At 61.7% G+C, this 26,257-nt stretch overlaps 2 protein-coding genes across 5 annotated transcripts; one reads left to right on the plus strand and one right to left on the minus strand.

Annotated features, from left to right (window-relative positions):
• Positions 1 to 3,459: 3,459 nt before the first annotated feature.
• LOC307198545 (uncharacterized protein) lies at positions 3,460 to 6,872 on the plus strand (the record flags this gene model as incomplete). The annotated part of the gene is made up of 2 exons (XM_079945520.1): positions 3,460 to 3,577; positions 5,622 to 6,872. Exon 2 carries the CDS (start codon positions 6,297 to 6,299, stop codon positions 6,870 to 6,872), a length of 576 nt encoding a protein of 191 aa, XP_079801646.1. The 5' UTR covers positions 3,460 to 3,577; positions 5,622 to 6,296.
• On the minus strand, positions 6,752 to 25,408 carry NPEPL1 (aminopeptidase like 1). Of its 4 annotated transcripts, none has more exons than XM_079945518.1 (13): positions 24,965 to 25,408; positions 24,087 to 24,272; positions 23,362 to 23,532; positions 20,079 to 20,168; positions 19,549 to 19,630; positions 17,747 to 17,889; positions 13,019 to 13,096; positions 10,768 to 10,868; positions 9,925 to 10,048; positions 9,427 to 9,603; positions 8,850 to 8,960; positions 8,114 to 8,235; positions 6,752 to 7,574 (listed from the first exon to the last, which is right to left on the minus strand). In XM_079945518.1, exons 1-12 carry the CDS (start codon positions 25,112 to 25,114, stop codon positions 8,116 to 8,118), a joined length of 1,533 nt encoding a protein of 510 aa, XP_079801644.1. In that variant the 5' UTR covers positions 25,115 to 25,408; the 3' UTR covers positions 6,752 to 7,574; positions 8,114 to 8,115. The 4 variants fall into 4 exon arrangements, 3 of the variants coding, with proteins under 3 accessions (XP_079801644.1, XP_079801645.1, XP_079801643.1); XR_013831640.1 differs by having other exon boundaries at positions 6,757 to 7,574; positions 8,114 to 8,329; positions 24,965 to 25,349; XM_079945519.1 differs by lacking the exon at positions 6,752 to 7,574 and having other exon boundaries at positions 7,640 to 8,235.
• Between the last annotated feature and the right edge of the window lie 849 nt (positions 25,409 to 26,257).

The raw sequence follows: 26,257 nt of genomic DNA on the forward strand, positions 1-26,257 counted from the left end.
CAGTTCTTCAGATTAGATCATTTCCATTGATCTGTCTTCAAGCGTACTGACTCTTTCCTCTGTCATCTTCATCCTGCTGTTAGCCTATTCAGTGAAATGTTTATATCTTATACTTTGCTTCTCAGTTCTAAAATTTTTCTTTCTTTTTAAGTAAACTTTTCCTTTAATAAAAGTTTACATTTGCAGGACGTTGTAAAGATAATAGTCTTTCCAAATACCCCTCACCCTGTTTTCCCTAATGTTAACGTCTTTCATTGCCATGAACTATGGTATGTTTGTCACAACTAAGATAACATCGTGGGTACATTATTATTAGCTAAACTCCAGACTGTATTTGGATTTCACCGGTTTTTACACGTATGTCTTTTCTTTTTTTTTTGGTTCCAAAATTCAGTCCAGGAATACCACATCACATTTAGTGATTCTTTCTTTGTTATAGTTTATCTCTCTTTGCCAAAACTTGTTTTTTCCATTCATTTCAAGACCGTACGGCTTTACCTCATGGAGGATAATTAGAACAGCTGCTTCTAAGTCCTCGTCTGATAATTCCAACATCTGGGTCATCTCAGGGCTGTCATCTTTTGATTGCCTTTTCCCTAGAGATTTGGTCAGAGTTTTCCTCGTTCTTGGTGTGCTGGGTAATGCTGGATTTTTATCCTGGACATCTTGTTTGTTTGTGTTATGTGAGAAGACTGGATCCTGTTAAAAACGCCCTGGAGAATGTGGGTTTCCTTCTCCTTTTTCCATTTCCTCCTCCCCCTTCCCTCCCCCATCCTCCTGGTTCTGTTTTAGCAGCTGGGTTCACGCTGCAAGCTCCGTCTACCTTCTGTGGGCACTGGCTCCTGTCCATTCAGCTGCCAGGCTCCGGTGGTGCTGGTTTCAAATGCCCACATGCGTCCCACTCAGAGGTCAGCATGGACTTGAGTGGTGGTGTCTCAGGTCTCAGCTCTGCTGACCTCCCCAAGCCCCTGGCCCTGGGACTGAGGCCTGTGCAGCTCTGTTCCCACAGGCACCCCATCCCCCCAGCCATGGGCTCAGCAGGACTCAGCTGGAGGCTCAGGGAACCCTCTGCCCAGCTCTGGATTTCCCTCCCTCTGGGCAGCTCTCTGCTTTCCAGGTCTCCACCCTGCAACTCCAGCTGCCTGGGTCCTTCCCAAATCCTCAGCTCTGTCCCCCCTGTCGCTCAGGAGGCTCCCTGGGCTCTGATTGGGTTCCTCCGGGCTGTGATGTAGCCAAGAGGCCTCTGGGCCATCAGCTGGGGCACCTGGGCAGGCAGCTCATCGCGTTTGCTTCCTTTCTCTCTGGGATGACCCTCTCACGCTGCCTGTTTTCTAGTGTCTGAAAAGCATCGCATTCTATATGTTTGTCTGGTTTTCTCACTTGATTAAGACAGGAGGTAACTCCAGTTCCTCCCCTCCAACCTGGCTGGAAATGGAGGTCAGACCCGGCCCTCGGGAGGCGTTAAACACTGGCATTTTGCTTCGGCAGAACCCCCCCTCCCCCAACCCCGCAACTGCATCACCGTGGCCGTCGCCTGCTGGGCAGCCCAGAGCTCTTCTCTAACACACCCACCCGTAAGACTGTGGCTTTCTGGTGGAATTCCTGCACCCCAAGGCTCCAACAACTTTCTACTGTTGTCACTCTCCAGTTTCTTCAAATTGTTGTCTTTCCTATTTGTTAAGAGTTTAGACTTGCCCGCCATGGGTCTTTCATGACCACTGACACCGTTTTGACCCTCTCAAGGTGGATGTTAGACCGTGTTCTTTTTAACTGATGGAGGGGCTTAAGTGCAGCTGATTAGGACACTGGGGCCAGGTCATGTGACCAGGAAATGGCAGGGGCAGTGCGGGCAGGGCCACAAAACCTGTCCCACTCGTGCCCTGCCGGGGGACAGGAATGTGGCGTCCACGACTGCAGAGGTGGCGATCAGCTTTCAGGGCCAGACACCTGGGAACCGTAGCCCCTAGGATGCTGGCTTTCACCGGCCCTCCTTAAACCTGGCCTCCACAGCAACTCGGTTGATCCCAGCCAACACTGGGTGTCGACGTGGGTTCCGTTCTGCGCATGGGAGGCGGGGGGCAGGCTTCTGGTGACCTGCAGCCAGAGGGCGCTCTTGAAGGTGTCAATTCAACCTGCCTCACCTGCACAAAACATCTCCATGGCTCCCCTTGCTCTTCGAATAAGAGCTCCGCTCCCGCCCGTGGCCCGCGAGGCTGTGTCTGCCCATCACACGCCCCCCTACCCTCTTCCCCACACCCCTCTCTCCCTCCCAGCCTCGCTGGCCTCCTTCCCGCTCCTCCAGCGTGTCACGGCCTTTCCCACCACAGGGCCTTTGCACACGTGGTTCCCTCTGCCTGAAATGATTTCTTCCATCTTCTGCATCATTTAATACTCACTCATCCTTGCAATCTCAGCTCAGATAGCACTTCCCCAACTAGCCCTCTCCCCAGGGCCCCCTCTTAGAGCCAGGCCGTCCCCTCTGCTGTAACTGTCGTCTGTGGGCTGTTTATTTATAGCCCATTTCCTTGCCAGAGCTGGGGAGGAAGTGGGGCTGCCTTGTCTTCCATCCACAGGAGGAAACGGCGCCTTCCTCGGGGGGGCCCCAGCAGGCTGGTGGGACTGTGCTTTGCCAGGCCCTTGCAACCCTGGCTGACGACTTGCCTACACACACAAAAGAGCCCTTGACAGGAGACAGAGGCATGGAGGGCCCTCGCCCTGCACGCGGCACCTTCTCCGGGTTCCCAGCACAGCTGGCAGGAGGGAGTGCAGGGCGTTTGCCTTCCGTGCTGTCTTCTTGGCTCGGGCGCAGACGATGGCAGCTCCCACGTGTAATGGGGTCCCTCTGCCGTGACGACTCTCCTCGTGCAAGGTGGCCGGGCACCTCCTGTTGTCCTAACACCAGGAAACCCTGATTTCGGAGACCTGCTGTACCTCCACCTGGAGCACCCCTTCCCTCCCCACCTTCAGACGAGGAAACTGAGGCTCGGGGGCCGGTGAGGGGCCGGGACAGGCTGGCCGTGTCCACCGTCCTCCTGTGCTGAGCACCCGTCTTGGGCAACTTCACAGTAGCCTCTGGGTGCTGGGAGCACAAGGACCACAGGCCTGATGCCCGCTGGCCTCTTAGGCCTTAAATGATGCTCAGGTGCGCTGGGGCAAGTGGGAGACGTGTGCGCCGGCCCACGTGCAATTCCAGGGCTGAGTGAGGCCCGCGTGGAGGAAGGGCGCACAGAGGGCAGAGGGCAGAGGGGGGATGCTGCCTGGTGAAGACCCCACACTCCCCGGTGGCAGGATCCTTTGTCACCCTTTCCTCCGGCTTCGGGGACTGAGGGGCCCCAGGTGAACACAAGGGTCATTCAGCCCATCTTAGCAGGGAGCCCTGGCAGCCAGGTGGGAGGGAAGCTGCCCCATGCCCCTGGCTGGTTTGTTTCTCAGCATCGTGTCTCCTTTCCCTCCACCCTCAGGAATGTGTCTCTGGTCAGGACCGTGGAAGCATCCGGCAAACACACGGGGTGTTACACAGACGCGGAGACACGGGGCAGCTGGTCCAAAGGCTCAGCCTCGCCAGGAGCGAGCCCGTGTAAGTGTCCCCTCTGCGTGCCGGGCACGGGCGGGGGCGGCAGTGTGGGGGCCTTTCCTGTTTGGGCAGCACTTCCCCAGGCGCAGGGGGTCCCTAGGACACAGGTAACCGGCTAACGCTCCAGCTCTCAAGCCACAGAACAGGCAGGGCTGGGGTTTGAACCCAGTTCTGCCGGCCCGGAGCCCCTGAGCAGCACAGTCAGCATCCAGCCTCTCAGATCACAGGAGGCCAGAGGGTCCAGGGCCAGACAGATGGGGAAACTGAGGCCCAGAGCCCGGGGCCGCACGCAGAGCTCCGGGGGCATTTGGCCAGTGACGCGCCCTGTGAACTGGCCGCTTCTGTCTGGCCAGCCTCGGCCTTGCGCATCTGTTCACTCACCTCATTCTTCATGGACGGGTGCCTACTGCGCCCTGCACTATGGGGAGGGCTGCCAAAGGTCAGAGGGCTCTGGACGGAAGGCGGAAATCATGCAGCAAGAGCCCGGCCCCCTGGGCTTGAATCTCCCGCCTGCCTGACACACGCGCGCGCGCACACACACTGGCTTCCGTGCCCCGGGGTGGGAATAAGATAATGTGCCCTGAACGAGGCAAACTGCTTACAAGATACTATTTTATTAGTTGCTAATGACATCTCCATGGTTGGTACAAGAAAGCGAGTGTCTGAGGTGGGCCTGAGGGCCGCTTCCGGCCTGCGAGCCGCCTACAGCTCGGGCCACCTGGGTGCCGGGGGCAGCCCACCTCCAGCTTCCCACAGGCCAGCTCTGGCTCCCCAGCTAGAAGCTGGCCCCCCAGGGCTGCAGGCTGGGAAGGACCCCACGAGAGGAGTGCGTGTCTCACGGGTGCATACAGGTGGCGCTTAATAAAGATTGCTGGCCGAGGAAGCCGCCTTCAGGCCATCCCCACGCTGGACCAAGCACGCTCGCGGACGCCACAGAAACTCAGCCGACCCATTAGAAGAAAGGGACAGTCAGGCATCTCAAGGGAGGCCACGGTCACGGAGTTGGGGAGACTTTCTCAGCTGACTCGGCGAGGGGGCGGGGGGTCTGAGCCCCGCAGAGTTTCTCACGCAGCCAATAGGAACTCACGGTTTCAGACGGAGGCCCCTCGTGTTTGAACTATGCTAACTGCAGGTGACTGTGAAGCGGCCTGTGGATTCTGGTCTCTTTTGTTTTCCTGACTGAAGAATCCTCCCTGGACTCATCCCCAAAGCTCGCAGGACCACAGAGAGGCCCCCCGGCTGGAAGTTGATAAGGGCCCATCCCGCCCTCACATCCCTGCCCCCGGCCTCAGATGGCGCTGCTGGGGCAGACGGGGTCGGGCGCAGGGCTGAGCCAGCCGCTCGCGGGGGGCTGACGCTGTCTGTTGCGTGCGTGCTGCCTGGTACTTTTCCGAGGCTTTTAAACGCATTAGCTTGCGGGAGGCTCATTTGAGGCGAGGCCCCGAAGCCAACTGGAGAACAGCTAATTTACTGAATCCTGAATGGAGAGGAAGCAGAAGGCGGCGTGTGTTTTTGCTGAATCTCAAACCAAAGCAACCTTTTGTTAAGGAACAAACAAATAAACAAAACTGCTGAACATCAATTTGCCAGGGAACAGTGTGAACAGAGGTTCTGGGCAGAGTGTCCTGCAGCAGATGCCAACCCAACCAACGTGGACTGGGGGAGGGGCTGGCGGGGTCGCGGACGTGCTCCTGGGGGCCCCGCGAGCTCTTAGGGGGTGCATCCGTGTGCACCAGGGGACAAGGCTGAGCCTTCCAGGGAGACCACAACTACCGGCCCATCGGGAGGTACTGCCAGGGGCCGGCTGGGGAAGGGGCCTCCAGGTGGGGGGCCCCTGAACAAGGCAGGAAAAAGGGGTGCATTTTGGGTGCAGGGCCAGGCTGCATTGCGTATGGGGAGAGCCGGAGAGCGTTAGAGGTTTCGTTTCCCTGAACGTCCCTCCCGGGCCCATCCGAGGCAAGCTCCCTGACCCGGTCACCTTGGGGGACACTGGGTCTTCCCGAGCCTGCAGACATCCCCAGGGCCTGATGCTGTGTCTCCTGCACAGCCCACTCCCACGGGTCCTGGGACGTGGACCGCCCGGCGTTCTTCCGCAACGCCACAGTCTGGCTGCAGCAGCTGAGGCCGGCGGAGGCCCTCACGGCCAGCCCGGCGGCCGAGTGTCCAGGAGTGGCGGCCAGGCTGTGACCAGAGCCGGGGCTGCGGCCAGAACATGGAGCTGGTCATCTTTCACGACAAAGTCAGCCCCCGGAGACTGGACTTCCTGGCGGGATACAGGTAAGGCTCCCCCGGCTCTAAGAACCTGCCTCGTGCCCTGGGCTCTTCAGAACCTTCCGGTCCCGCCTCACCCCTGCACCCCAGAACTGCCCCGGGGGGGGCACAAGTCCCTGTTCCCTTGGCCTCAGAAACGTACCAAGACGGTGGTTTACTGTCGGTCACACAAGCCACTAGCAGAAAGGGACATTCCCACCGTCCTGTCCCTCCTTCCTGTGTGCAGAGTGATAACGCGTGTCGCTCCACGGGTGCCCGTCACCCCGCCCTCCAACCCCAGGCGGGGGCTGGAACCCCAGACCCACCCACAGGAGGCCTCGGGGGCCGTGGGCAGCTAGCACTTGCGCCCCTATCCAGCTGGGCTGAGTCGGGGGCTGTGACCCCTCTCCCGGGACAGCGGCTCTGACGGCCGCCCCCCACCCAGCCTCGTCGGGCTCTCGTGTCGGTGGTGATGGTCGCGGCCAAGTTCATCCACGAGCACTTCCCCGGCATCGCCCGGTCCATCATGTACGACCAGCTGCCCGACGTGGTCCGCGTGCTCGGGCTCTGCGCTGCCGTCTTCCCGGTCCGCGAGCTGGGCAAGCTGCAGCTGGAGCAGAAGCTGCTGGCCAGGCTCAGCTTCCTGTACCGCTCGCCCGAGACCACGATCAGTGGTCTGCCGTGGCCTGCCGGCCCCCAGCCACCCTGTTGCCGGGGCTCCAGAGGGGCCATGGGAGCAGCCGTCACGTCCTCAGGCCCTTTGGCCTCGAGAAGCAGGGTCTTTGCCTCAGCCCTGGGTCCCCCGATGCCAAGCCCTTGCAGCTGCTCCCCAGCTGAGTCCCCAGGCCTGAGGCCGCCTTTGTGCCCACACAAGGGAGACTCAGTTCCTCCCGGCTCCCTGACCCTGCATCCTGCAGCCTCTGTGGGGGGTGTGGGGGGGGACAGTGCCAGCTGCCTGGAGGAGGAGCTGGGCCACCTCGGTGATCTCTGGCTCCTCCAGGGCTTCTCGGGGGAAGCTGGAGCGAGCTGCCTCCTTCAAGACCATTAAGCACGCTAATGACCCGTGAAGGCTCCTGGCCCCTCCGGCCCCCGCGCCTCCCTGAGCTCACAGCGTGGCCCGCCGAGCACCCTGTGACCACTACTACTGCGACTTAACACGTGGGCCATGGTTTTCCCAGGCAGGGCTGTGCCCACGGCAGGCAGTCATTAAATACATGCTTGGGACCAAACCCAGAAAGAGTCACCTTGATTGTCAGGGCACAGCCTGGGGACGAGTGTCCTGCAGCCGCGTTCTCGCCCTCCCGTCCCCAGCAGAGGAGGCGTGGGCAGCCGCCGCCATGCCGGGTGGGGCCCGAGTCCCCGATCTCCTCCGCTGGGCCCAGGTCAGGGGTCTCCCTGAAACCTGGCCAGACTGGGCCCTTCAGCACCTAGGAACATGCCCGGGGGGGACCTTCACTTGAACCCGTACAACACTTGCCTTGTGATGTGCTCGGGGGGTCGGGACAGCCTTCCCTGCAGACTGCAGGTCGTGGGAAAGCCCTAAGAGCCCGAGGAGTCTACGCTCTGAACCCTCAGATCCAAGATGGCCCAGGCTGTGTGCAGGCCGGGACCCGAGGGCCCCGGGGTGCTCATCTGTAAAAACGAGGTTGACAAGCTGCATCTCAAAGCCAGATGCTGGTTTGGGAGAAGGTGGTGGCATCCCGGAGCCTCAGGCCCATGGGCAGGCGTCAGGGTTGCTTTCTAAAACGGGCTGGAGAGAGAGTGAGACGGAGGCAAAAATGTGATGTGGTTCAGCCGTATTTACTTCCACCCCCAGTGAATTCTAAGGAGCCGGAGTAGAGCTTCCTCTTGCTCCATAAAATTGGGTCCCCGAAGTAAGTCACCTCCATCCTCTCAAAGGGCAGGGCTGCCTGGAGGCAGCGGCAGCCCTGGCTGGAGCACGGGCCTGGGCTCTCTGTAATGTGGGTGCCACGCACAGGGCCCAGCTGGAGACTGGGCCACGGCACCCACCGTGGACACAAGGGCCGCGCAGCCCAGAGCGTCAGGGCCGCGCACGCGTCCTGGGGCCCGGGGTCGTGCGGAGGCCCCAGCAGGGAGCGCGGTCTGCAGAAGCTGGCGGCAAATCAAACAGAAACAAGCCCACTGCTGCCCGCACAGCCCTCCCCGGGGCCCCCGCCAAACCCTGAGCTGCCTCCTAAGCCTGACAAGAAGGAGCCTTTCCGTCACCACGACAACTAAAAACAGAACAAACCCAAGTTCATCTTAAGGTATAATCTTCCAATTGCTTACAATTAATCAGTGCAAAGTGAGGTAAAGAGCCCAGCGCCGCCAGGCGGGGCAGCCGCGTCACACGAGCCTGCGCTTCTTGGAGTCCCTCTCCACGTCCTCCTCCTGGGCGTCCACCTCACAGCCTAGCGGGGACACCAGGTTCAGCAGAGGGTCCTCAGAGGCCCGGCCGAAGAGCGCCAGCAGGAGAGCCACACCGAAGCCCGTGGCCCGCTCACCCTGTGGGCGAGGGCAGTGGAAACACGTGCGGCCGAGCCACAGCCGCTCGGCAAACCGCGGCCGGGGTGTGGGTGGGGACTCCTGGCTCCCGGACCAGGGCGTCTGCCCCCCAACATGCCCCACGGCCCCCTTCTCTGTTCCGCTACACTCCGGGCCGGTGGGCAACGGGCTGGTGGACACGGCCCTGGGCTCCCTGCCCCCAGCCCGTCTCCCTGGGGTGGGAAAGGGCGAGACAGAGGGCCCTGGGCCTCCTGCCGAGGATGGGTCGGCTGGGACGGACTCCACGCAGCAGCCACGCTGTTCCCAGGGATGAGGAGGCCAGAGGTCAGGGGGACCACAGCTGGCCGTGTGACCCTCACACACAATGTTTCCGATGAGCTCAGCCTGCAGCTCTGGAGCCAGAGAGGGGCTCTGGACGCAAGAGAGGGTGAGGAGGGGCCGGGGAGGGGAGCAGAGCGGCCGGCCGGCCAAGCGAGTCCTAACGGGGGGAGGCGGGGGCACCCCCGGGGCCTGGACTCACGGCGTGCACGGGCGCAGCGATGTCCAGGTGGACCCAGACCCCGGGCCAGTCGAAGCCGATGTGCGAGGCGATGAAAAGGCCGGCGCAGGAGCTGGGGCCGTTGTCCCGGTCCTGGGGGAGGAGGACGGCAGTGACCCTTCGGCACCCGGCGGCGGGGACGCTGAGGAGGGGCTCGCCCAGAGCGCCCTCGGGGCTGCGTCCAGCTGGGCCCTCGCTGGATGCCCCGCACCCACTCCACCCCACCGTCCTCAGCGACCACGCGGGGAGCGGCAGAGAGTGACCCCGAGGGCCATGCCCGTGGGCTACGGGGTCTGCCTTCACGCCAGGCGAGGGGGGCGCCAGCGAAAGAGCTGATGGGGGCGACGGAGGCAGAGCCCGGAGTGGGGAGGACACCCCGGCGCCCGCCGAGCGGACATGCCGGCAGCGAGACCAGAGAGCGGCGCGTCCCCACTTGGGACGATTTCTCCCCTCCCCCGACCGGAGCCCGAATCTGGGGCCTCGTGGGGGGTACCCTGCCCTGCCCTGCTGCTGCTTCTCGGGGTCGCTCTGACCCCACTCCGCCCTGCTCCACACCTACCGCCACTGAGTTCTTCATGTCTGCCACGGCCGAGGTGAACTCGCTGAAGTGCAGCTCCGGGCAGTAGACGAGCGGGTGCACCAGGTCCCCGCACTGCCGCCCGGCCTTCATGCAGGCCGCCTCCCACTCGGCGCTGTTGGTGAGCACTGCTGCGTGGTACTTGCCCGTGGCGATGCCCTGGGGACGTGGGGAGAGATGGAGAGCGCCGGCGGGGAGGGTATCCAGGTCGGGGTGGCAGGGAACACCCAGGACAGAAGAGGGGCCAACAGAAAGTGAGGCAGCAAGACAGCGAGAGAGGCCTGAGCGCGGCCACCTGGGGGACGGTCCCTGTCCTGCCCTGACGTTCCCGCTGTGGTCCTCGGGCCCTGCGCGCCTGCACCCCCACGGAGCCCCATGGGCCAGCTCCGGCCCCTTACGAAGATGAAGGGACAGCAGACCCCGCCCCTCTCAGAGTCAAGGTGGCCTCCGGCTCCTCGGGGCCACTGCTGAGGGCCCCACCTGAGCTCCGGTCAGCGTGGCGATGTCCAGGATGATGTCGGCGCCCAGGTCCTTGCACGCGTAGGACACGCCATCCGCCAGCACCAGCCTGCCCTCGGCGTCCGTGTTGTTGATTTCCACAGTCCTAGGGTGCGGCCAAGACCCCACTGAGAGCCCCTCCTTCCTGTCCCCGACAGAAACGCAGCGCCAGGGCCACGAGCAAGGGGGTCCGGAGCGATGCCCGCCCCCCCCGCTCCCGTGCCTCCATTTCCTCATCTGTCAGATGGGAGAACAGGGTTGCCTGGGTAAGTGAGGGGAGGCGGCGCCTCTCGGGGTCACCCTGGGGACAGGCGCCCGTGGGAGGGCTGGGCGGGCGGGCGAGCGGACTCCGCTATTCTGAACCCTGGGCCACCTGCTCCGCCAGAGGCTGCCTGCTGTGACTTTCGAGTGTCTCCTCCTGCAGCTGAGAAGAGGTAGCCCAAGGGCTGATCTCAGGGAGGAGATGCAGGGAGGGCCCCCCAGCTGGGGGTCTAGGGGTGCAGGCCTCAGACACCCGAAGGACGGTAAGCCAAAAGGTCGGCAAGGGCCTGTCCCCCTAAGGCAGGGTGGGTCCCAAGCCCCTGCGGGGCGCCCAACACCTCGCGCAGCGACACGGCCACGCTCGCGGCTACCCTGGGACCAAGCGGCTGCTGCCCAGGGGCTCCTGACACAGGGCGTCCTCCCCACTGCGTCTGGCCCTGGCCGGGGTGAGCTGGGCGTGGCCAGGGCTGCCAGCCGGGTCTTGGGAAGGGCCACGAGTTCCAACAACAGAGGCAACCTGAGGGGGGCAGGCACTGTGAGGTGGGCGGGCGGGGTCGGCCTTACTTTCCTGAGTACAGCAGGTGGATGTCGTCCGGCCTCGTGGCGCCGGGTCCCACCGAGTTCTCAGCCAGGCAGAACACGGCATGGAGGGTGTCTCTGAAACCCTGTAGGGACAAGGGCGGAGGCTCCAGGTACAGTCTGGGGGTGCCGGCAGTGGGGCAAGGATGGGCCGGAACTCCCCTCTGACCCACCAGGACAGCGACAGACAGACAGACAGGCAGACAGGAGTCCAGGGAGCGGCGAGCACAGCCTCCGGCACTCCCCGCGGTCCTGGCGGCGGGCTCTAGGCCAGGGGTCCGCCACCAAAGTCCGTGCAATGCAGCGTTGAGCCCGGAAGCAGGGCTGCGCTGCCGGGTTTGAGTCCCAGCCCGGCCGCTCCCCAGGGGCCTCACTCAGCCCTTGTCTCCCGCCCACACAGGGTGGCCAGCGGTCACGGTCCCTCACCACACACCTGCTGATCTGCGGGCTTCTGAGGTTGGCCTTTTGTCTCTGGCGTTTCCTTGTGCCTACCCTCAGGTCGTGTGTGCTGTCCCTGCCCGGTGGAGTCCACGGGGACACAGTGACCCCCGCCCCCGTGTCCCACCGCAGAAGCCCTTGCGTGGACTCACCTCCTCGCTCCCATTCTCACCACACTCACCTCTGGTTTTAGCATCTGTGGGTCATTCTCACCTGAGACAATTACTACACTGCTGTTTGCCCCATGGTGGTTTTCTATTTCTGTCACTTGTACCGTAAGCAACCGGGATTCTGCTGTGAATAGTGACTGTGGCTGCCCGTGTGACGCGGGGATACTTATGCTATTCTGTGGGTTACGATCCGTCTCCGTCGTTAAGCGTTTCGGGGCTCGTATTGAGGCCCGCTCCCTTCCTTACAAAACCAGTTACAAGCGGAGCCTCCAGGCTTCGGCCCCTGTGGGGTGGGGACCCCCAGCAGCCCACGGCAGCACGCTTGGCGGTGGAGGGTCCAGAGGAGCCCCGAGACCACGCACGGCCGCCAGCTGATGAATCGGCGTTAATTGCCAAGCAGCTCCCTGCACACAGCACGGGTCTACCTGCTGCGGCGCCTCCCGGCCGGCTTGTCTGGATGCCAGGACAGACCCTCCACGGGCAGTTACCCGGGCCCCTCAGCAAAGACTCCGGGCAGCGCGGCCACGTGAGCTCTCCAGACACTCCCCCACGAGCTGACAACAAGCAGCAGCCGCCCGCGGCTGGGCCTTTCCCCTCGCATCCCCGTCGAGCTCATCCACCGAGGGGGCGGCCCGGCTCAGCCCGCAGGGCCCCAGGTGGGCAGGTGAGCTGGGTGCGGCCCCCAGGCCGGGCCTGCGTGTGCCAAGCAGGGCGAGGGGACGAGGGCCAAGACCCCCTCCCCCCCCCACCCCTGGCTCCGCAGAGGGGGGGGCCACGTGCTGCTCCTGGGGGGTCGGTACCGTGGCCGCAGCTCTCCCTCCTAGGGAGGCCCCCCGGCACCGTCGGGACGCAGGCCGAGCCCTCCTTCCTCCCGGACTTCCTGCTCCCCTCTCGGGGATGCCTGGGCAGAAACTACTTGCCAACATCTTTTCACTGGACGCCCACCCCTGGGAGCCACGCTGCTCAGGTGGCCCCTGTCTGTGGGGAAGGAGAGCTTGTATCTGGTGACACGAAGGGCCGGGCTTCTCAGAAGCGCCCGAAGGAGCCACACTGAGAGGTAAGTGGCCCTGGACGGCCGGTGTGCGCCCACCCCCCTTTGCTGGATAAACACCCTCTACAAGGGAGCAGCCACTGCCGCTGGCCCCCCCGACGGGGCTCCTCTGGCTCAGGAATCTGGTTCCAATCGTTGGGCTCCACGAGGCCTGGCGTGCCCAGGGTGGGGAGTGAGGGGCCCTCCGGCTACCCTGGACGTCTGTGCTCAAAGTGGCCACCAGGCTACTCCAGGGCCGACCCCGGGCCCCCTCCTCCGAACAGCAGCCCGGCCCTCCCCAGACCCCGACCCTGAGCACCGGACCCCGAGTGAGGGCGGGCAGGCCGGGCGGGCAGTCTGCTCCACGGCACCCTTCCCGTTTCGGTCCGGACGGGCGAGGCTCTCAGAACTCAGCGGGTACCCGTGAAGCCAGACGCGCAGGCGAAGGTGACACGCTCGGGCTCGGGTGGAGGAGCCCGAGGGGCCCAGGGCTGGGGTGCAGAGGGAAAGGGGCCAGGGGGCTGCAGAGGCTCAGGAAGGACGCGGGGGGGGCGCTCTGGGGAGAAGGGCCGCGAGGGGAGGATGGGGCCGCACCCACCTGCTTGACGGCGGCTCTGAAGGCCCCCAGCACGGCCGCGGCGCCCCCGCAGTCCCTCTTCATCCCTGGCATGGTGGTCTGTGGGTGGCACAGGGGGACGAGAGAGAGGTGAGCGGATGCTGACCCCCCAGCGCCAGGGCCCCCGCCGCAGCCCGTACATCAGGGCCCCGGAGGTGCAGGACCTGGTGCCCACAGAACCCAGGAAACGCCACTGGTCGCCTGGGGTCCCCTAGAAGCAACGGGAAGCAAGGGCTAAAGATGCCGGGGTGCCTCCGGCTCGAGCAGAGCTTTGGGAGTTACTGAAGGGAACTCTGCGAGGGGGGAGGGGGAGGGGGAGACGTCCAGAGCTGCCGGATTCGCCGTGGCCTGGCTCCTGGCTAGGCCATGACCAAGTCCCCCTACCCTGACCGCCCCGTCCGGGTTAATGGGAGCTCTTCCCAAATGTCACCAGTCACTGTGACATCACCAATCCCACCCCCACCCTGAGGATACCTGCCACCCGCCCCAGCTGGCGTCTCTGGGGTGACGGGTCTAATGGGAGGATCACTGGAGACAAAGGCGCCCTCCGGCCCCAGAGGCAACACGATTTTCTTTAGGCTAGCTGAGAGCAGGTACGCGTTTTTACATTCCATAGGTTCCCAACACTAACCGACAGGTTCGTATTTTAAATTAACAACAGGTCATCGGATGTAAGGATTTGGGATTGAAAGGTGCCAAGAGATTTTTCTCAACCCTTATTGGATTACGTGAGCCTCGAGTTTTAATGGAAAGTATCTTTAGATATAAACGGAGCTGCTTTTCCAATTACGTTGAGTGAAAATGACTCAGCTAGCACTACTGAAAATAAGCCATCTCTTTTGACCTAATCTGCAAGAAACCACAAGCTTGTTTAAATGGAAAAACAGGGCCTCAGACCTAGAATCAAACCCCTTGCAAAATGGCCACACAGAAAATGGCTCGAGATGGTCCCTGAAACCCCGTGATCCCCTGTCACGGGCAGAACAAATGTCCCACCAAAAACGCAGCTCAATTGACTGTGTCAGCTTCTCGGACCCCACCCGTCGTTCCTGTTTTTATAAGAGAAACGATTTCCATGGTAACGCCTTGGTCACTGGTAGGCTGACACGTGCACCAATGGGGCAGGGGCAGTGATGGCTGGAGCCGTGGCCCGGGGCCCCACGGGAACTGGTAGTCACTGGATTCGTTTCCAGGCCTTCCGGGAAATAAGGCACTGCTCATTTCACTCGAGTCTTCTTGCTGAAGCAGTAAACGATTAACTTTTCAAAATCTCAGCCGTGGAGTACAGCTGTTCCCAAACTGTCTGTGATGAGATGGAAGGTGCCGGGAAGGCCCTGCTCTCTCTCCCCGACGCCCGGCAGTCGGTCACGGTGGGTCGGCTGGAGCCCGAGTGGGAGCGGGCACTGAGTCCTTCCTGAGCTCAGCAAGCCTCTCTGTTCTTGCAAACACCGTTGTACTTGGAGGAACCACTGACACGTGCTGGGGATCTAGACTCAGGTATCTGCAGCCATTTTCTCAAAAACTATCAAAGTGAGCCTCTCGCCTCCAGGAGGGCACCGGGCACTGCCTGGTGCCAGTGGTGAACTCGGAGCTGCCAAGCAAAAACCAGAATTTGGGAAACTTGTATCTGCCTCCATGAGGGCTTCCTAACACTCACCTTTCTACATGAGCTAGATGGTGATATTAACGAGTATGGTTTTAAAAGATATTATATAATGAAATGTGTCAAAATCTGGAGGTTCCGCATAACTCTGTGAACAATATTTTCCAAATGACCCACATCATGGGTGATATTGTAAAATCATACAAAGTTCGAGACAGACCCCGCAGATTTCAACGGAGCAGAACACCAAAGCGCGCAGACGTGGTTTCAGATGCCACATCGTAACTAACCTTTCAGAAGCTCCCACCTGTCGAGTTTTGGTGTAATAGCAAAGAAGAATGTCCTGAGTTACCTGAAGAGGGTCCTAAAATGCTTCTCCCTTCTCTAACTACAAAAGGACTGAGGCCAGATTTTCTTTTTCTATTTCAACCAAAACAGATCACAACAGACTAAATGCAGATCACAGCTGTCGTCTATTAAGGCACACATTAAAGAGCTGCAAAAATGTAAAACACTGCCACTCCTCTCGGTAATTTGTTTTCGTTTTGGAAAATACAGTTCTTTTCATAAAACTGTATTATTTACAATGGTATGCAATGGGGTCATATTGTTATTTTTTAATGAATTAATAAATATCTTTAAAATCTCCCAGTTTTAATTTCTAGTAGGGTAAATACCAGCAGACATCACCCTTATAAGCAAAATCTCTTTGGAATCAATACTTGTTAAGACTGGAAGGGGTCCTGAGTCTAACACACTCGAGACCTGTTAATTCATGCTGATCCTGATTTGCCTTGAAAACCGGGGTTTTTCCTGCAAAACTGGGAGAGGGTACCACCGGCAAAATGACTAATTTCCAGGAAGCCCTGCTTCTCACTCCTGCCCTCCAACAAGCCACCATCCAAATGAGCCCGAAATCCTGCCCCCAGAACTCAGGGCAAGAGCCCTCGTCAAGGGTGTGGGTGGGGAGCCAGCCCCAGGTGCAGCTAGAGGGGCTCATCATCTGCAGAGCATTTAAAACGGTAATAAACCGACTAGAAGTCAGTCTGCCTGTTGTCATCAGTGGAAAAAATATTCCTCCTGCTGTTGGCTGAAGCGAGCCCTAATCACGTGAATAAAAGCTTCAAATCCACCTATGTTCACTCCTACAACACTGACTCCAGCAACACTGTCCTACACGGATGCTCATCGCTGCCGGTGGCGCAGACTCCGCAAGGTGCCCTGGTTCTGAGTCGGGCGGGCTCCGGAGGCGGCCGGGCGGTCAGCGTCCACGGCGCCTGGGATGGCGAGTTCCTGCCCTCGGATGGTGCGCTCGGAGCGAACCCCAGGGAGCAGCGAGCCTCTTCGCTGCCCTCAGTCTCGGGGAACCACTGGAGTCGTGGTGTTTAAAATGTTTTTACTCCACAGACGTCTGAAAGCTGCTGGACTTGATCTCAAAGGACCGGAGACATGGCTGCTACACCAATTTGGGGAGTTTCTTGGGAAATGGGATTCTTAGCAGTCTCTGCTGAGGGACCCTACTGTTGGAGACTTTCCCTGAGTATTTGTGTATCAGCTGCTTCATGGAATAGAAACTCTTCAAAATTAAAATGAATTGTGTTGTTTTGGGTCAACCATGAGTGAACACAGACTGACCAACCCGGCACCTCTGTCTAGTGAACACAAAGATGCGAAGATGACCGATTTGGATAAAGTCATTGACAAGTCCCCAGAAGCTAAGGCCTGGCAGCAGAGCCTGATGCTGGCACGCATCACCACGCGAGAACAGCGTGGAGGCGTCAGTTTTTTCCTATCAAAAATGACATTAATGCTATTTTCTTTTTTTTTTTGGCCGCACCTCACGACATGCGGACTTCCCTGAATAGGGATCAAACCCACGTCCCCTGAAGTGGAAGGTGGAGTCTTAACCACGGGACCACCAGGTAAGCCCACATTAATGCTGTTTAGAAGTATTAATGGATGACTGTTTTATTTGTACTATAACATTCATTTTTAATTTTTTATTGGCATGATAAGATGTATGGAATTCAATAAAAGGGAATTCACTATCGGGGAATTCACGACTGGTGTTTGGTTTTTTTGAACATTTATTATTTGTTTCATTTCCCGATTAGTCCTGAAAGTAATTTTGTTGTTTAGAAGAGGAGGGATGTTAAAAAAAAAGATCCTCCACTCTGGGTACCAAATACAGAAGTGCAAAGAGGAGCAGCACAAGCCCTACCCTAACCAGCAGCTGACCCTGGGGTGTGACGTCAGAGGAGCGACAGGGAGTGGCGGGACCGGCCACCAGCCGGAGGAAGGAGGCGCACCCACAGGGGCAGCTGCCGCTTAGCTCCAGCAGGGCGCCCCAGGTGCCAACGCACGACCAGCGCTGCCAGGTCCCCTGAGGTTACAAAAGGTACGAGACCCAGTCCCGTGAGAATTCTTCCTGTTTTTAAATGCTGGTAACGAATTCGGATTTTAAAACACCATCTGGGCCAAGAGGACGCGTCTGAGAGCCACGAGGGCTGCCAGTCGCCAGTGTCTTCCCTGCGCGAGCTTGGCTCGCGCTCGGCCGTCTACAAGCTCCCTCTCCGGGATGGCTGACTCTCCTCTTCCAGTTTCCCCCTAGAGCCCAGCCTGGGCCTGGAGCACCTGCATGTGGGACGAGCAGATGAAGACACCTCTCCCCCTGCTCCTGGTGCAGGGCAGGCCCCTGGGCGTGAGAAGGGGCCGCCCCTTAAGAGAGACTCTGGGACTTGCAGCCTCCCAGCAACGCTCCCAGGCGCCTGGCTCCTGGGCCCAAACTCCCCTCCCTTTAACCAGGGTGTCTGCTTTCCGAAGGTCTCGTGAGAACCACCACTAAGCATCCTCTTGGGGGACCTCAGACGGTCATGGAGACGGTGGGCGTCTCCCCAGGCCCCTTCCTTCTTCTCCTCCAGATTTTCTGTTTCCTGCCTCCTGTCTGAAGTGCGGGCGTGAAATCGTCTGCCTCTCGGGGGACTGGGCCCCACGGTCTCCCCCCTGGACACCCCGACTCCGAGGCCCAGGAACCTTGCTCCTTCCTCCGACGCCTGAGAAGGGGCCCTCCCACCCGGCCCCGCCCGAGCCCCAGCCCCGCACCTCACCTTCCCCTTCATGCTGAGACCCCCGGTGTCGTAGACGATGCCCTTGCCCACCCACGCGATGGTCTGGGTGGCTCCGTCCGGGGTGTGGCTGAGGACGGCTAGGGCTGGGGGGTGGAGGGCGGCCTTGCCCACACCGTAGATCCCTAGGGAAAGCACAGGACACGTCAGTGAGGTGCGGGCTGGACCCAGCAGAGGACTCCCGGAAGCCCCCCAGCAACACTGCTCTCCCCCCGAAGTAGCCACTGGCCTGTGGACGTTCCTCCCGGAGAGCTCCCTGCCCCCTCCCGCCCCCTCCCGCCCTCTCCCGCCCCCTGGCCGGTGTGGGATCGGGGAAGGCAAATGAGTTCACTGCCCTGGGACTGCAAATGAATTCTGCACGAAGTACTGTGAGGCAAGAAAACCCGCTGAGAAAAAAAATACTGTATCATTCCCAGAAAGACGTGAACAGGATTGCAGAATGAAGTGGTTTCTGGATAATTCTGCAAGGCCGCTCCAGCCCCTGCCTGCCCTCCCTTCCCTGACCTCTCTGTGCACTCAGGAGGTACCTCCCTTCCCGACCTCGCCCCCACCACTGCCTCACTGTTGGTTCCTGGGCCCCATCTTCTCAAGAAAACTGTGGCTTGCTGTGGGCACAGCCCATGCCTCACGGTCCCCCAGTAATCAGACCAGTAACCGTAGCAACCAGGATAAGAGGCAGTAATAGCTGCCTGGCAAACTGCTACTCATCCTGCGAGACCCGCTGCCAACGTCACCTCCTCCGTGAAGCTTTCTGACTACGGCCTCTGCCTCCACTAACGTGTGCCTCAGATTCTGCCTCTGGGCATTCACGAGCGTGTGGATCCCCTCCCCGAAGCATGGGCAGGACGGCAGGTCTCTGTGCCTCTGGGTGTGGCAGAGATGACAAGACCACTCCCAAGATTAGGTGACAGAAGAAGACCTTGCCTCTATCTTGCTCTTTCTTGGCTCTTGTTCGGAGCCCTTGCTCTGAGAGAAGTAGTTGCCACGTTGTAAGTTGCTTAAGGACAGGCCCACAAGACAAGGAACAGCCAGTGGGGCCCGGAGGCCTGCTGGCGGGGCCGTGAGTGAGCCCTGCTGGGAGCACGCGGCCAGCCCCAGTGGGGCCTTCAGATGACCGCAGCCTCGAGAGAGACGCTGGGCCGGACCCAGCTAAGCCACGCCCGATTCCCCCCCCACAGGACTGCAAGACAAGGGATACGGGTTGCTTTCGGCTGCTACCTTCTGGGGTAATTGGCTTTGCAGCCTCAGATAACAACGACAGTGACCTTCCCAGCTCCTGTCCTAGTCGTCACCGCACCTCAGCGCCTGGGAGTTGGGGGAGGACGGGCCTGGCAAGGAGGAAAGGCTCTCTGAGGAGGTGGCCAAGACGCGCAGGGTAAGACGGCCCCGTCGTGAGACTATCTCGGGGGAAAGCATCCCAGACAGAAAGGGCCGCAAGTGCAGGCCTTGATGTAGACGTGAACTTGTGTATTCGAGGAACAGAAAGGCCCTGCTGGGTGAGCCGGGCAGCCAGGACGGCAGCACGTGGGAGGCTGCAGAGGGAGTGGGTGGGGAGGCCTTGGCTCCCGAGGCTTCCAGGATCTGAATCAGAATCTGAATCGCTGCCTCCGCTCTCCCCCACAGATGGTCTGCTTCCCAGGGTCTCGCCTCGGGGCTGGACACGGGCTGGGTTCCTTCAGAGCGAAGCTTGGGACGACACACCATGCAGCCTGGTGCCCCCCTGCCACCCAGGTACCCCGGGCCGCTCCTGAGGCCAGGATCTGCGAGGACCAGCCCCCACCCACCTCCAAATCCTCTTGTCTTCAGCTCCTCATCCCGGATAACGGTTGGGACGATCCCCAGTTCTTTTCCAACTTTCTTAATCTCCTGGATGTGTTCATGGAAAAAACAACAACACACAAACACGTGAAGACGGCTTAAATCAGGGCGAGGCCAGGGCCTGGGCCAGGGTGAGCAGATGCCTTACGGTGGGAGAGGGATGGGCTGTGATGCCGTGGCTTTGACTCTTGGCTCTGAGCATGATTAAACCCAGGAGAGGCGGCTCCCCCTCCAAATCTGCGATTTCCTGCAGCCCATGGCTGGAGGCCTGCCGAGGGGCCTTGGGGAGGAAGCTCTGCCCTCCCTCCACCCTCAGCTGAGGCCTGGGGGCCCCTCGGCTCCGGGTGGACGGCAGGACTCTGCCCGCAGCAGCCCGCGGCTTCCCCAGACGAGGTGCAGAGACTGTGGACCATCCCCCTGCAGCCCTGGGTTTCCTGACTCTCCTTGGGGTCTACCGACACCATCCCAGTCCTGGCAGGACCCCAGGGCTACGAACCTCGAGGAAGGTGTCTGTGTTCATCTCATTGCAGGGCGTGTCCACGATGCGGGCTGCCAGCCGCACGCCTTCTGTGGCGCTTGTTAAACACTAGGAGAAACAAAAGGCCGTCACTGGGGCCCCGGGACCAGGTGGAAGGCATCTCTCCTCATCCAATGGCCAGGGGCCCAGAGTTGTCAGAGGCACACGTCACCCGGGACAGGTTGCAGGGCTGCCGCCAGGGGAGCGAGGGCAGGTAGAAGGGAAGCAAAAGTTTGCCCGTGACCCTCCAGCCGTCTACATAACGTCCAACGCAGCTCCAGAATCACAGAGGAACCCTTCAAGTGTGGCTGCCCGGCCTACGAGGGGCCCACCTTGCTTTCTAAACCTCATCTCCTGCTACGTACGCCCCTCATCCAGGTGGCAGGTGGCCCTCCTGCCTGCCTCTGAACACACATTATGTCTGGCCTCTGCCAACCCCCTACCCCCTTCTCAGGAGGAGGTGTTGCCCTCTGTTATGGACTGAATGTCCTGAAGCCCTGACCCTCAATGGGGTGGTATTAGGGGGCTTTAGGAGATGTCAGGGTTCAACGAGGTCAGGAGGGTGGGGCCCCATGATGGGATGACTGCCCCTAAGAAGAGGACATAGCGGGCTTCCCTGGTGGTGCAGTGGTTAAGAATCCGCCTGCCAATGCAGTGGACATGGGTTCAAGCCCTGGTCCGGGAAGATCCCACGTGCCGCGGAGCAACCAAGCCCATGAGGCACAACTACTGAGCCTGTGCTCTAGAGCCCGCGAGCCACAGCTGCTGAAGCATGCGGGCCTAGAGCCCGTGCTCCGCAACAAGAGAAGCCACCGCAACGAGAAGCCCACGCACCGCAACGAAGAGCGGCCCCCGCTCACCGCAACTAGAGAAAGCCCGCGCGCAGCAACGAAGACCCAACGCGGCCATAAATAAATAAATAAAATAAATAAATTTAAAAAAAAAAAAAAGAAGAGGACACAGCAAGAAGGTGGTGGTCTGAAAGCCAGGAAGAGAGCCCTCACAGGACCCACCGTGATCCTGGACGTCCTAAACATGCGCTGTTCAAGCCCCCCGTCTGTGGGCTGTTGTCATGGTGGCCTGAGCAGACCGAACGACTCCCCTTCTGTTGCCAAGATCCCAGCTACGCTTTGAGGCACTTCTCAAAGGCCATATCCTCCAGGAGCTTCTCTGGATCCTCCCAATGGAGAAAAGGTCCCTGGGCCCGCTGGGGAGGTGTTTTTCTCACGTGGGCCCCATGTGAGTGTCATAGCCCCCCACCCTTTTTCCTGGTCGTCTGATGTGACACTGTTCTGGCCACAGGGCCAGAGGGAAGGACACAGACAGACCGGCCTTGCGCACCGACCCAGCGCCCAAAGGGCAGCAGGAGCCTGCCACCGGCCACCACGGGAGGCACTGCAGACAGGGCACGTGCACACGCAGAGGTCATGTTCATCCCCTCTCCCCTCGGCTGACGGACGGTGGCCGCGGGTCAAGCCTGGCTCCACCCCTGCTGGCGTGGCCCCGGTAAGTCGCTTAATACCTCTGAGGCTCAGTCTGCTCAACTCTAAGTGGGGAGAGTTAGCAGAACCCATTTCACTGGGCAGTTGTGAGAATTAAGTGTGTGCGCACACGCGTGCTCGGAGCAGCGCCTGACACCTGACAGGCACTCGCAAAGCGCTGGCCCCTGCTTGGTTGTGAGGCAGTGGGAAGCGGAACCGGAGGGGGGAGTCTGGAGGCAGCGAGGCCAGTTAGGAGGCTGCCGCCATGGTCCCAGAGAACAGTGGGGTGCAGGTGGGCAAAGTAGGACGGGTGGGACGTAGGGGCCAGGGAGACCCTTCATCACATACAAAGCCGGTGCCGGGATTCTTAAGCACGGGACCAGGACCCGGCCCTCCGGGGGCTGGGGGACTCTGACTCCAGCGCAGGGAACAGAGGCTAAACTCAGATGCGTCATGTCCGGCGCGGATGGCTCTCGGCTGGCAGAGGGTCTGGCAGTGTGGGAGAGGCCGGGCTAGCCAGGATGGCCAGGCCTCCCCGAGGAAGGGATGTGGGCAGAAGCCGGACTGAGACCAGGCAGAACCAGAGCCGGAGGGGCCCTGGAGAGGGACGCTGGGCAGGACTGGGCTTGGTGAGGCCAAGGGACAGCAGGAAGCCAGTCCCTGTGGCTGCGGGCAGGAGGAGAGGGGCTTGGAGGGGCTAGAGGAGGCTCAGGCCTCCAGCCCCAGCCCAGAACGCAGAAGGAACTCCCTGGAGCTGGAGGGAAGGAGTGATCATTGGTGTCCAACTGCAGGCTGGAACCCAGGGGCACTGAAACCACCCAGAGAGGAGGGAGTGAGGCCAGAATGCCCCCACGGTTGGGGGGGGGTGGCGACCACAAAGGGAATGCGGAGAGGGCGGGGCAGGCGGGAAAGGTATGGGGAGGAGAGAAGGCTCAGGCTCCTGGCTGGGCGGGTGCCCTTCAAGGAGGGATGACCAGTGCTCAAGTCAGACAGATGTGGCCCTTGGAAAACAATGTCAGGAAGGGGGTGGGCGAACTCCATGCTGGTGGGCTGAGGGGGGAAAGGGAGTTAAGACAGGCAAAGCAATCGGACCATGGGAGGTGAAGGGAAGAGAAAAGAGGAGCTGTCTCAGGAGGGCAGAGATGAGGCACATGGTCTCCTCCTAGGGGAAAGAATCCCGGTGGAGGGGGAGCAGTTACAGACCTGGGGGCACAGGGCGGATGAGGGGCTGCTCAAGGGGCTGGAGACAGAGCGCCGGGTGAGGGAGGGGAGGGGAAAGGACCACCTGAGTCTGGCGGTTGGAGCGGGGGCTGCAGGTGGGGAGGGTGAGACCGCAGCACCACTGGGCTGGGAGGGTCACCACGGGAGGGAAAGCTGGCATTCGGCCCACACGAGGACTTCTAGGTTGGAAATCACTTCCAGCCTCGCCGTGCCTCAAAAGGATCAAACGAAGGAGGATCAAATGAAATAACATACGTAAAAGTGCACCATGAAGGGTAACGCGATACACACACGGGCAGGAGCATCAGCATCAAAACGTGAAAGCGCCTGGCGCGGGGTGGGTGCTCGATCAACACTGGCTGAACAGAACCGAACCCTGAGAACGAGACCACCCCGGGGAGAGGGAGCCCGCTGCCCGGCTTTGGACGGGCCCCGGGGGCCTTCTCGGGAATGCCAGCAGCCCTGTCCACTCCCAGGGAGTGGGAAAGAGAGCTCTGCCCAAGCTGGGGGGTGACGGGGAGTGCGGCATGGGGCCCCGGTCTGAACTTCCAGACACCCACTTGCAAAGTGGACACTTCCACTGGCCCGTTGTCTTGTCCCACCAGGAAAAACTCCACTGTGACGGTCTTCTTCTCCGGGCGCCGTGATGCCCCCGAGCGTTGGGTGAAGAGTGGGAAAGCGCGGGCCAGGGCACAGGCCGAGGCGAAGGCGTCCGACCGCTCACAGACCATCTGCAGCACAGAGAGTGGAGCTGTGGTGAAGGGGAGCGAAGCGGGGTTGGGGCGGGGGGATGGGACCCAGGGCCCAACCCATGGGAGCCGCCACCAGGAAGTGCTAGGGCCCCAGAGCTGGGTCAGAGGCCACTGTGGAAACAATCTGGACGGAGACGCCCCAGCAAAGCCATCATCCCAGGGGCCTTCCCCGGAATCACTGTCCCACGATGTGAGAAGAAAATGTCAGCCACCAGATGGGGTCAACTGCCTCTCGAGACAGGAAGGCAGGACGTGCAGCGCTGCACAGCGGACACAGGCTCAGGAAGCCTGGGTCTGAGTCTCAGATCTGATCTGCGGTAGACCGTTCCGTCTCGGGACCCTCGGTATCCCCGGCAGCGGTAAGGCCGGGGTTGCACGGTGCGGTCGCGGCAGCATCATCCGCACCGGGGATACCGTGGGCCGGAGTGCTCTGCGGTCCGGAGGGCTGAGCCACAGGCCCCGGCCAACAGGCCAGCACGCAGCGACCCGAAGCTCGGGGGCCCGTGCGGGGCCAGCCCCTCAGAAGAACTCACCAGAATGCACCGATGGGTTCCCGGCGGCAGGCAGGTCCGCACGAGCCGGGTGACGAAATGCGCGGCCGAGGGGCTATTGTGCCGGCTCACCCTGGAGGGCAGGGCGGCCACGGTGGCATAGTTCAGGTAGAGGGGACAGCTGTCCGTGGGGCTGGGGTTGAGCGTGCTTAGGGCAGCCTGCCAGAGCTGCATCAGAAGGGGAGACACAAGACAGACACCAGCCTTTACAGGGCCGCCGGCCAGAGCCCTGCGCGCAGACGCCTGCCTCACTTGCTAAAAGGGCACTTTGCAGCCTCCCCGCGGCACCCAGGATCCCTAATTAAGAAGTGTCACATCTCACTAGATAAGCGCTGTGTGCGTACGCTGGCACGCGTCCACCCTCGTGGGATTAAACAGTGGGGACTTAAACGGCCAGGCTGGAGGCTGCTATGCTAAAAACGCTGGAAACCTGCACTGGGGTGGGACGCAGCCAGGTGCCCCTGGAGGGGGGCGGGCGGCACCGCCACAAGGGTTCTGGAAGGTGGTGTCAGGGCCGCGCAGGCTGCCGGGGCCCGGTCCCTCGAGGGCAGTTCCTTCGTGCCTGGTCGAAGGACAGGCCAGCTCTGCCCACGAGCCTGCGGCCCGGGTGGGTGCGGGGCACGCGCGGCCTCCGGGCGGGGCTGCTGGACGGGAGCCCGCTCCTCTGCTTCCTGGGAGGCGGGCGGCCCCGGGCCTCGCCGGCCGGCCTGGCCTGCTGGGCGCGCCCGGGCCGGCGGGCGGGCGGGCTGGGGGCGCCGGGCGGTCGAGGCGGGGCCTCCGCGGCCTCCCGGCCGGCCCGGCCCCGCCCGACCTCCGCTCGCCGGCAGGGCGGCGCATGGCGGCCGGCGCGGCCCGCTCACCTCCTCGGTGACCCGGGGCAGCAGCTTCCCGCGGACGTGGCTCCAGGGCACGCGGTGCAGGTGGTGCAGCTGCCCGAGCAGCAGCAGCGGCCGGCTCTGCGGGTCCGCGTCCCCGGCGCTCGCCTGGAACTGCAGCCCCACGCTCGCCATCTTCGCCGGCCTAAGCCCCCCGCCCCGGCCACCGCGCCCGCCGCGCTTGGGCTCCCGCTCCGGCCGGGCCTCGGCGCCGCCCCGGCCCTGCCCGGCCGCCGGCCCCGCCTCCCCCGCCGCTCCGGGCCGCTCGCGAGACGTGCAGGGCCCGCCCGGGGCGCGAGGGGGCGCCGGGCCGGCGGGGCGGGGGGCAGGCCCGGGCTGGGCGGCCCGGGGCCGCCCGGACCTGCAGGCCCCGGCCCGTGGCGGGCCCCGAACTCCGCCAGGCCCCGCACCGCAGGCAGTAGGCCCAGGCCCGGCCCCACCAGGCCCCATTCCCGGCAGGCCTCAAGCCCCGGCAGGCCTCAGACCGTGGCAGGCCCTGACCCTGGGGCAGGTCCCGAGGTGGGTCCTTCCGTGCTAGTGAGGAAACACAGTTCTCCAGACGGTACTTCCGGGAAGGGGCCCCCCAGCCCCGGCAGGCTGCCAGCGGACCCTAGTGGACCTGAGCTCCAGCAGGTCCTGAGCAGACGCAGGCCCGACCTCAAGGCCACCCCAGCCCGTCCACCAGACCACAGTCTAGGTGGGCCCTGAGCCAGCCCAGCCCCGAGGAGAGGCAGGCCTCCCGGGGTCTCTGAGCGGCAGTGGTGGTCCAGCTGGACCCCTCCCGGAGCCCTCGCCACACCCTGTCGCGTTTGGGCTGGCTGGGTGATTCTTGGATTCGGGCCAGCTCCCAGTCGCACGAGGCCCCCCCTGGCATGCTAGGCAGTGTACATAGTCCCCTTCTCCTTAGTGGGTTCCTGAACCTTTGTCAGACCCCAGTATTTGCCAGGCCCGTCCTGGATGTAACGAGGGCACCGGGGACTGGGTGTCCATTCAGGTTGCTGCTTCTGGGATGGCCAGTTATGAACCCAGGCATCACCTCGCCAGACCACCCCTTTGCAAGAAGCTGTCCCTGCAGCCTCCCACCGCGCTTAGGGAGAGAGGAGGGACAGCCAGTGGTTTACAAGACCCCTGAGCCCACCCCTCGCTGAGGAGGGAAGGCTAGTGGAGGGGCCCCTAGAGGGTGGGGGGCACCTGGTGGATGGTGAATGTGCCCGGCTCCCACTGCGGCTCAGGTACGAGGGTCCAGGGGCTGGGGACCCAGTTGAGGAAGCTCTACCA

Source organism: Stenella coeruleoalba (assembly GCF_951394435.1).
Source record: "Stenella coeruleoalba genome assembly, chromosome: 15".
NCBI classification, from domain to species: Eukaryota; Metazoa; Chordata; class Mammalia; order Artiodactyla; family Delphinidae; genus Stenella; species Stenella coeruleoalba.